This window comes from Vipera ursinii (assembly GCF_947247035.1).
Source record: "Vipera ursinii genome assembly, chromosome: 1".
NCBI classification, from domain to species: Eukaryota; Metazoa; Chordata; class Lepidosauria; order Squamata; family Viperidae; genus Vipera; species Vipera ursinii.
In genome coordinates this window covers 108,816,586-108,827,788 of record NC_139512.1, presented here as the reverse complement: position 1 = coordinate 108,827,788, position 11,203 = coordinate 108,816,586, and the positions used below count along the sequence as shown (strand labels likewise).

The window sequence follows — 11,203 nt, the reverse complement described above, 5'->3', positions numbered from 1 at the left end:
ACACTGAAATGGAATTCATCATCATGTGTAAATGCCCGTCAACGATCTGAATGAGGCTGAAATGCAATCCATGTAATTCATGAATGAGATTTAGAATAAGATGTTGAGAACTGTTTTAACCAAAATATTTTTAATAAAACTTCATTACAACTGCTGACAGTAACCCAAAATTTGTTTCCTTTTTCAAACTGCCATATTTGAAAATAGAAAAGATTCTAATATACTTAGAATCTGGCAAAATCCCTGCTGTAATTAAAAGCACAGTCATTAAGTGCTTTTAATTAAGTCATTTTTTATTAAGTCATTTTTTGGGGGTGATGCTAAGTGGCTAAGGAATTTCCGACAGATTATTAATCTGATTTCTAATCCCAGCAGTTTGGCCTGAGGACTGTAAAAACTTTGGTTCATGTACATGTAGCACCATAAATTCTTCATATTTATTTCTCCAGTGGGGCATAGTTCAGGAGCTTTTCAATCAGGTCTACGTGGGCAAGCAGCATTCTGCGACAACAGTATCTTTTCAGACCCAAAGCATCCAAGGCATCACTAGGAACAAACAAAAGCAACAGTATTTTCAAAGAAAAGCATCATGCTTAAATCAGATTCCCCCCAAAATAAATACAAATTCAAGGCCTCGTCCACAAAGGGAATAAGGATGAGAGAAAAAGAGAATGTGAGCATCTGCAACAGAGGATGGTGCAACTAAGAACTAATCAGAGATCATTAGGGGAAAAAGTTGTGAAAGAAGTTGCCTCATAAATGCTCTGTTAATTCTACTTGGATCAATTACTAGTTTTTAGATTTTTCTACTCATAAACATGTGCCTGATTTGATTGCCTTGAGCATTCCCACTTAAAATCACATCTGGTATCCTGATAGTCTAGTGAGCGGAACTGCTGTTTTGATAGAAGAACCAAGGCTATTTGTTTGGGGGGAAAAAGATGCTTTCGACTACTTCAAATCTTATCTTCTTAACAAGACAGATGTAAAAGATGGCTTCTGCCCTGCAGGAAAATGTAAAAAGAAAATGTGGGGAACTTTTAGATCTATGATTTGCTTATTTTCTTTCCACCCCAGTGCTTAGGAATTCTCTGTCACAAAAGTCACACGCAGCATTGGCTTCTAGCACTTTTCAGCAACTTCTTTTTCTCCTTCCCAACTGCACAATATTGTATTTATTCAAAGAAAGACTCTGAACATAAAAATAGCCTGTTTCAAAACAGAAGAGTAAACAATGACAAAAAGACAGGACCCCTTTGTAATTCCTAGCTTCCTCTCCTTTTCAGGCTATGACTGTCAATTCTACCTGAAACTAATCGTGACAAATCCTCTCCTCATGCTATCACTGTGTGCGCTGTGTGAGAGACACACCTGTCTATGAACACCTGTCTATGCATATGCCTGCAAGAATCCCTATTCTATAAAAAGGGCAGGATTGAAACATAAAAATAATTTACTGAACCAATAACTACTCATTCAAATTAATTTCAGGGTACATGTTGCAATGCTGGGTGTTATTAGTGTAGTGCCACTCTCAAGAAAAAGCATAGTTTTCCCCCCCAGTGGTATAAAGGCATTATGGGAGAAACTCCTTGCTCTGTAATGATTTCAACTATCAGACCTTGCTGTATCATCCTGGATTGATTGTATCACTCTGATTTTATCATTCTGATGAGTGCAGTGGATTATTCAAATGGAGGGATGGGAAACTGTATGTTGGTTTTAGATGGATACTTGTTCATTAGGCTCTGTCAACCCTCGTGATCAGATACAGCTATTCAGCCTCTATTTCAGGGGTGTCAAACTGCCGGCCCATGGGCCGGTTGCATCATATGGAGGCCGTGCCCACCCCAGCTCTGGCAATGCAAAAAAAGTCTTAACATGACATGTAATGCGGCGAGTTTGACACCCATACTCTATTTAGTGAAAACAGCTTATCTGGGCTTAATCCTGACCTTCCAGGTAAATATTCCATTTGTTTCTATTCTATATAAATCCAGGATTTCCATAGGGACTAATTAGCATCTTTCAGATGGCAGAGTCATAGGCACTAACAAGGATAGCAATGTTCTGAGAAAAGTTGGCATTTTTCAAGTGTTATTATTGTTTATTTTGACATGTAAGGAAATATTACATTCTAAATGGGAGACTACAAGTAATCCTCGACTTACAACAGCCACTAGGATCAAAATTTCAGTCATTACGTGATGTGGGCATTGAGTAATCATGTGACCAAACCTGATTTTTATCATGGTGATTAAGTGAATCACCACCGTTTTTAGGTCAGTCATATGGTAATTAAGTGAAAACTTGCTTCACCAATTGACTTTCATTTTCAGAAGCTGGCTGAAGTCACAAATCGTGATCACATGATTGCAAGACATTGCAACTGTCATAAATGTGAGGTGATTGCCAAGTGCAAACTGCAATCACATGATCATAACTTTGAGGATGGGTCATAAATTGAGGACTACCTGTACAGCTCATGATTTGGGTAAGGATGTGTGTGTAGGCATAAAATATTTAGAGCATTTAACATTCACTTTGAGATGGCAGTCATTCACAGACCAAGTAAGTGGAAGCTAAAAAATATAAGCAGAGAACTGATAAAAACAAAATGGCAATCTGTAGCTTCCCCAGCAAGTTCCACATTTCCACATCAAATGAAATCCTCTTCACAGTGTTCAACCTCAAATCTATTCCAACAAAAAAAAACTAAAAATAGATCATTACACATTTTAATAGTGGTGTATTATAATTGTTGTATTTGTTTTATTAGTGTTTTGATGAAAATTCCAGCATACATAAATTGCAGAGTTGTATAAGCTTATATGGAGATGATTTTATTGAACTCCAAGGAGTTTATTTCTGAGTAGAAATGCATAAAAACGCATTAATTTTCACCAAAACTGCAGAAAAGCTGAGTGCTGCAAAAGAATGGTTAAATACCAATTTTTATGAACCCATGCTCCAGCTTTTAAAAACCCTACATATGATAATATGGAGCTAAACAATTAAGCAGAAATGATTATGTTCTTTTCTTCAATATTGGTTTTAGTCAGTGCTATTTGAAAAAATTCAATGTAAGTGAAAAGCAACGTTTTGAAATATGGCAGAATCTCTGCATCTCTGGACAACTAGCTTATTCAGGTGACGTGACTCTTTTTTATTACAATAAATTATTTTAACAATATCTGACATTCTTGAGTGTTTCTGAAAATTGTCAGACAACAGTTACTACAGACAATTCTGCTGCTAGGAGGAATTCAATTATGCACTGTATGCTCACTTGGCCAATCTAAAATCATACAATAAATTGCAAGAGAATTTAGGTATACATTCAATCAGATGTATTTATCATGCAAATATGTTAATAATATGCTATTTAATCTCAGGCTGTAGATCCATAGTTTTCAATTCTGTATTCGCAATGAAAAATCAATGGCTATCACAGCATGATTAACTGCACCCAGAGACAATTCTGCCAAGATAAGGAAAATGGTGAATATAGCACAAAAGAGAATAATAGACAATACTTTCCAAATACTAGCAGTCAACGGAAGAAATGTTTCTCAGGCTTTTATAGTAAATAATGGGATTCAACATAATCTGCCATTTAATTGCTATTATTGAAAAACAGTGTTATATGACTGCAAAAATAAGCAAACTTTTTTAAAAGAAAAGAACACATCAGTATTAGGAGCTGCTGGAACAAGATTAATATTTTAAAATCAATTACTTGATCTGTTTTGTAATATAATAATCTAAAATGTTACTCAGAAATACGCTTCTAACAGGACACTACAAGGGAATAATTAAGCAATGGTTTATTCTATATAAGCTATCAACCGAAGCCATCAGCAAACATTTCCCATTAGCAACATTTGCATTCAGTGGCATGGAAATAATATACTAAAATATTATATTCCAATCCAAATTGTTATATTAATAAAATTGTTGCTTATCTTATAAAATAGTTATAAAAATATAGGAGTTGGGAATGCATACCCTTCTGTATATTCTGCTTGCAAAAGGCCAAGATATGCCTCCCATTTATTTCCAACTATTTTACCACAAGTGAAGCACCTCACAGGTATAATCATTTTGACCTATGAAAACATAAACAAAACAGCATAATTAAACTCCAGGCAGAAGATATATTTAGAAATTAAATGCAATTAACTTTAGCTGAACTGAATTGATTTGCAGCCTATTATTTGTCTGAATTAACTATATAAGGAATTCTCGACTTACAACTTCCATTGGAACTGGAATTTCTGTTGCTAAGCAAGGGGGTATTAAGTGATTCACACCCAATTTTATGACCTTTTTGCCATAGTTATTATGTGTTTCACTGCAATTGTTAAGTGACTCACATAATCATTAAGGGAATTCTGGCTTCCCCATTGATTTCACTTGTTGGAAGCTCGGTGGGAAGGTCACAAATGGGCACCATGTGACCCTGGCATGCTGCAACCATTGTAAATGGTTGCTAAGTGCCTGAATTTTGATCACATGACTGTGGAGATGCTGCAATGGTCATAAGTGTGAGAAATGGTTGTAAGTCACTTGTTTCAGTGCCATTGTTACTTTGAATGGTCATTCATTAGATGAATGGTTGTAAGTCAAAGACTACCTATATAACTCAACTCTAAATGTATTTCCTTGGATAGGAGCACTAAGGATATAACTGTTGAAGTACATGTGGATTGAATAGTGGGATGTCTGGGAATCCCAGGTAAGCAGGATCAAGTACATATGCAAAAAATCCCATCTTAATCTATCTATTTTTTTTAGGATGTTTATATACATATTTCTGGCAGGTGAAGATGCTTCTGTTCTTTCCTTAGTTGATATTTTTTAGATTAAAAAAGAAATATGAATGGAATATAATGAAAGATGCTATTTAGGTATTTGATTAAATTCTGCAAGGACCATTTTGCAATAAATGTTTTATCTGATAGAAGTGGTTCTAGGTTTTTCTTATGTAAATATTTAGCCTCATTTAAGGAATTGTACAGAGGCTCAGACTGTATCAATCCCTATCTGTAATTCAGTGTTTTCTCATCATTCTTTTCAACTCTTCATTGTAGGAAAAAACACTTAAGAAAAGATCTAAGTGTGGGCTTGGTGGAGCTTGGTGGAGCAGTGGGCTAATGCCTCCTTAAGTAACACCAGCTGCCTGCAATTAGTGCAGGTTCGCATCACACCAGGCTCAAGGTTGACTCAGCCTTCCATCCTTCCGAGGTAGGTAAAATGAGGACCCAGATTGTTGGGGGCAATTAAGCTGACTTTGTAATAATGCCGCTTGGGGGTGTGTGAAAGCCCTAATAAGCAGGCATATACATAGAATGAAGGCTACTGCTAAGCTTGTAAGCCGCCCTGAGTCTTTGGAGAAGGGCGGGATATAAATGGAATAAAAATAAAAATAAATAAAATAATAGCTACAAGACATCTTTGTGGTGCTTCTAGGCTTCTTTCTGGACAGCTACATACGGTAGTTCATTTCAAGTTTCATTTGGGATACGTGCAAATGTTTCATCCTCCATTTGTAACCTTCCCTGTTGTTCCCCTATTACTTATCATTTCTAGAAAAAAAGAAACGAGGAGGAAAAATTGGAATTGTTACAGATCAGCTGTTTGCGTGACATTGCTCATCTAATTAATGATAATTTATTCAGTGTAACCTACCATTATAGTGAATCATAAATTAATCAGGCAGGTTACCTCCCCACACAGCCCTGTAGACCAAAATTTAACAGCACGAAGCGCAATATGTTGTACAACCCCAAACGCGGCAGGTTTAACATATAGGTGTGTTTGGTCAGCGCTATGTGTTTGTGGGCCGTTTTGCAACTCCATAAATTATGAGTTAAAACGCTTTCGTGGGAAAGCCTCTGAATACCACGATTGCACCCCAGAAGCAAATATTCGTCCTTTTCTTCATCAGGTATCTTTTGCGAAGAGAGACACAAAACACAATAAAAATCAAACTGAAAGGACACGAGCTGCAATTATACTGGTGCCGGTTCTTATTGGGAAAAACATTCGACGGTTGGACTATGTAGGACACGGCACGTCCTATTTTCACAGCTTAAAAGCCAAAGGCAAGTCCCTCTCTGGTCGCTCAGGTTACCTGCCACGCCAAACCGCCAACGGCTCCCTCCCGTTCAACTCTAGGCCAGCGTTTCCCAACCTTAGGAACTTGAAGATGCGTGGACTTCAACTCCCAGAATTCCCCAGCCAGCATAGCTGGCTGGGGAATTCTGGGAGTTGAAGTCCACGCATCTTCAAGTTCCTAAGGTTGGGAAACGCTGCTCTAGGCGACTAAGCTGCCGCCGGTCCACGCTTTCGCAAGGTCACGCCCACTACCGCGGGCGCTACTACTCCGCAAAAGGGGAGAAAGAACATTTCCTGGCTTCCCTCAGTGTATTTTAGCTTCCCGGGGCAGTAATCAAAAACAGAGACATGTACCCCTAGATATCAGCCTGATCTGTGAAAAGCTGGAAAAAACAACAACCCGTTTCTCTTTTGTTTTCTTTTTAACTCAAATCGACCCTCCCAAGGATTAAAAAAAATGGTACGTTCCAAGAGGTACGGCGCCGCGGTTGGCTCAAGATAGCTGCGTTCCTCTAGCAATTCGCGATTCGCGTGCGCGGCGCGCTGAGTAGCTAGCTGCTGGTGCGTTGGGCTTGCGGAGCGCCGGCTTTTAGGCAGCGGCTTTGGCACCGAGGCTCGTCGGAAGCAGCGGCAGGTATTTCCTCGCTTCTTTTTACCCTTGCCGCCGTTGCTCTTTGGGCGACACTTGTTGCCGAGAGTTTTTTGTTTTTTTTTCCAACGGAGAGTTCGGACCGGGGATGGAAAAGCTGTCTCCTCGCTCCGCTGATTTGCTCTGCAAACTGGAAAGCGCAACTGGTGGTGTTGCCATTGAGCCGTGCTAAGTTTTTTTTCCCCCCCTCGTTGATGGGAGCAATTTTATACTATTAGATTACAGCGTTTCCCAACCTTAGGAAACGCTGGCTGGGGAATTCTGGGAGTTGAAGTCCACGCATCTTCAAGTTCCTAAGGTTGGGAAATAGAAAATAAGCGGAGGGGAGGCAGCGGATAGAAAACGCTGCTCGCTGCCGGTCTACCGTTGCCTTACGTAGGAGGCCGGTTGGTTTACTTTCGCTGCTGCCGAAGAGCGAGTTCTTCTCGCATTTGCCCCAAACCGCTCGAGTTTCGTGGAGATTTGTGCTGTTTCGTACGTGTTTGCATGCGCGGGGGGGGGGGGGGGGGAGAAAGATGCCGGAGCGGTGATTGCTATCTCACGCTGTCTTGTTTTTAAATACCGAGAGAGAACTCTAAATGGAAACCCGGTGCTAGTAAAAATCACACCAAACCTTCCTTATTTTATTTCACTTGGGAGACCGAGTTGAGGAGAAAAGCAGGGGATTTTCCATTTCCTTGGCTGCGCCGGCTCTTCTTACTCCTCGTTTTTCGTTTCCGAAAGAAGGGAATTCATTCTTTCTTTCCTTCGGAAGGTTAAGTTAATAGAGCCGCGGTGACTGTGTTAATAATGTCAGGCGAAAACTTGCCCAGTATAGGTTTCAGGTTTTTTTTTTTCCTCCGGGAGCTGATTTAATTCAGGGGAAGAGCTTCCGCGCCTCGGTTTTGAGGAGGCAAATCGGCCGCAGTTTCTGGTTGGTACATCTCCGCTTCTTTCCGTGCACCTTTCTTAAGACGTAACCCCACGGGGTGGTAGTGGTGGTGGTGGGTCATCAGTGGGTTTACACGCCGAGAAAGATGTACAGCCTTTGAAGGGAGACGTTTAGATTGGGGAAGGCGAGCAAAACCTGTTCAGCAAACGCCTGGTGGAAAATCGGCGGATCGCTTACTAGAGGAGCAAGTTCCCTTTGGATTAGTTGGACGTTGCTCTTCTGGTTAAGGCTGCACATCGAAAGACACACGTGTGTATGCGCTGCTCTTCCTTCCAAGCATTTCGGGGGAGGTTCGGCCTCCTTTTCGCTTCGCAGAAATGTGATGAGGCATTTCAGAACGGGAGATGGTAGCTGATCTAAGATCACCCCGTGTAAACTTAAGAGGCCGCCTGTGTGTGTGTGTGTGTGTGTGTGTGGTAAGCACGTGAACGCTGGTGAAAATAAACGGGGAAAGTGCCGATTACTGTATACTTTACTCCGTGGTCCTGTAATCCAATGAATAGGTTCCTCTACAGTGCGGACCGTTGTTTATGTCACAAGACTAGAACTTTTCTGCTCTTGTGAGTTTGGCTGAAGGAACTGGGTGTGGCTCATTTGACTTAATCTAACATAATTTTGGCTTGCTTCTCTCTGGGCCAGATGTGCTGAAGAGGCTCTAGTCTAGACGGAGTTTCCTTCCAAAGGCTGGGAGTTATTCCTCACACACGTGTTTAGAACAGAATCTTATACTTTTAGGAGGATTTGTGTCCAATGACAAAGTTGGAATGGGGTGGAGTTATAAATCATGGTGGAGAGGAGAAGATTTGAATAATACATGGGATCTTAAGTCTGCAGGTATGTCCCTGCCCTTCTTCAAGCTGCATCTGCACTTTTAGGCAAATGGTAAAAGAAAGGTTATGGGGGTTCTTTGAATGTCAGAATGGAATCAAAGTCTGCTTAAGAAAGAGGGCATGAGGGAGCTCTTCCCTACAACTTGTAAGGCTACCAAAGAGATGTTTTGGACAGGTTGAAGGATGGAAGTTTTTTTTATGGTTTTTTAACAGGTAACCTATGATCTTTTGGAGATCTTTGGATTCATCATCACACTACCACAGCTAATAGAGTTGTGCATGTTTCAAATTCAAAGTCTCCAGGGACTTTGGTGTATGTGAGGAGGAATGCTCACCCCCATAGCTGCCTTTTTCTAGATTCTGTGGTTGGCCCTTAGAACTGTTGCTCAGTGTTGGAAGAAAAGCCCACAGAACTAATTTTTAAGCTAATTTGATTCAGTCTGTTGGGAAATTGAAGAATAGACTCTCCCAATATCCCTATTGACCTCCTTCACTGCAAGGAAAGGAAGAGCTGCAAGTTTGAAGAAGTGTTGACCTTCATGAAAGTCTCCAACCATCGTGTTCTCCCATGTCTTGTCTTCTGTTTCATTTGATGGAACTGATGCTAGTTATGAACTGTTGGAGAACAGAAAATCTAATAGCATGCCAATTTTTTTTCTGGGGGTGTGGTAAAAATTTCCAAAGTTCTGGAAGTTAGCTATTGTGGAAAAATAGGATACTATACTAGATATGCTTTTGGTCTGTTCCAGCAGGATTCCTAGTTTCAGAGATCTGTCTGTGTTATTACGGTTAGATTCAAGATCATACAGTTGTGATACCACATTTTGTATATTTTTGTATATTTAAAGTAGATGCTAAGTTGGCAGATATATATCTGAAACTTGAGTTTGGAGAAAATGAATGGATCAAAGCAATCATGAAGATTATTTAGTGGGATCACATTCATGTGTGGTTGACATAGTTATTCAAAGGAAAATGAATTTTAAATGATTCCTCCTTCCTCCCCAAAAGGAGAATTAATCAGAAGGAAATATCTTGTTTTATTATCAGATTTTCAGGTAATCTACAATGATTACTCCATTTTAACAGTAAGTTACTTGGGGAGAAGAAAATGTTCTGTTCCCTCTTTAAATAAATTACATAGACGGAAGTGAAGTATTATAATCTAACAGTAATGTAGAAAGGGGACTTCTCTGTAGTGGTATATTGTGAGAAACTGTGGAAAGAAAATGGAAGAAAAGCACAGTTTTGGGGGAAAGAGACAGCACAGCTGGGTTGTCAAAGTAGTGGGAAGCAACATTAGAAAATTATTTCATTTTAATGAATTCACTACTATATGGTTCTGCCTAATACTTTTCTCTTAGAGTTTCCAAGATTATTTTTATCACAGTTTAGCATTATGCATGCCTTCTTGAAAGTAATATTTATTTTATTTATTTTAATTCCATTTATATCCCGCCCTTCTCCGAAGACTCAGGGCGGCTTTACAAGCTTAGCAGTAGCCTTCATTCTATGTATATGCCTGCTTATTAGGGCTTTCACACACACACACCCCAAGCAGCATTATTACAAAGTCAGCTTAATTGCCCCCAACAATCTGGGTCCTCATTTATGAACTTGTTTCCTTTGTTTGCTAACTGCGTGGGGCTTTACACGTATTCTTGAAATTCTTTGCCTTCTGTGGCATATGTGGTACACTTTAGAATCTGTAAAAGTTTTACCTTGCCTCTTTTGGATTGAGTTAGTGTGTCTTAATATGTTTTAATTGTTGAATATTGAATAACAGTTTTATCACCTTTCTTTGTTAATCTGAAAATTAATGTGACTGCTTTATAAATTGGGTAACACCTGGCTGTTGTAAAACACTTGGTTCCTTAAAGCACTTACTTTGCTTTCATACGTTCCAAAATATATCTTCTGAACATTTCTGAAACATGCTCAGACCTAACATTCGGTACTTTATCTTTGACCTCTTAGTGTACGTGTACCGTATGAAGTTAATTAATACATAAATTAAAAGTGACAGGAAGATGTTGTGTGACAAATATAAATGTATCATTGATTCTGGTTCTCACAGTATTGATCTCAGTGTAAGCAAAATAGTGATGTCATTGCATGAGAGAGGTATCAGAACTCTTTGGAGTCATTTGAGCATTTGACAGTATTTGAGAGTATTGAGAGTATTTGAGGGGCTGCCACAAAGAAGAGTGCGTCAAACTATTCTCCAAAGCACCAGAGGGCAAAACAAGAAACAATGGTTGGAAACTGACCAAAGAGAGAAGCAACCTGGAATTAAGGAGAAACTTCCTAACAATGAGGACAATTAACCAGTGGAACAGCTTGCCTCCAGAAATCATGGACGCTCCATCACTGGAGGTTTTTAGAAAAGAATAGAGCTGGAAGGGACCTTAGAGGTCTTCTACTCCAGCCCCCTGCTCAAGCAGGAGAACCTATGCCATCTCAGACAAGTTTTTTTTAAATCCCATTTATATCCCGCCCTTCTCCAAAGACTCAGGGCGGCTTACAATCTAAAGCACAAATCAATGTGCTTAGCAGTAGCCTTCATTCTATGTATATGCCTGCTTATTAGGGCTTTCATACACCCCCCCAAGCAGCATTATTACAAAGTCAGCTTATTGCCCCCAACAATCTGGGTCCTCATTTTACCTACCT

At 39.6% G+C, this 11,203-nt stretch overlaps 2 protein-coding genes across 2 annotated transcripts in view; one reads left to right on the top strand and one right to left on the bottom strand.

Annotated features, from left to right (window-relative positions):
• Window positions 1-247: 247 nt before the first annotated feature.
• POLR2L (RNA polymerase II, I and III subunit L) lies at window positions 248-6,174 on the bottom strand. Its single transcript, XM_083350862.1, has 3 exons — window positions 6,137-6,174; window positions 4,009-4,109; window positions 248-546 (listed from the first exon to the last, which is right to left on the bottom strand). Exons 2-3 carry the CDS (start codon window positions 4,101-4,103, stop codon window positions 438-440), a joined length of 204 nt encoding a protein of 67 aa, XP_083206988.1. The 5' UTR covers window positions 4,104-4,109; window positions 6,137-6,174; the 3' UTR covers window positions 248-437.
• Window positions 6,175-6,674: 500 nt separating this feature from the next.
• TSPAN4 (tetraspanin 4) overlaps window positions 6,675-11,203 on the top strand; it is a gene marked incomplete at its 5' end in the record, with an annotated part of 744,217 nt that continues 739,688 nt past the window's right edge. Inside the window, one exon of the mRNA XM_083350677.1 lies at window positions 6,675-6,754. The remainder of the gene's footprint in view (window positions 6,755-11,203) is intronic.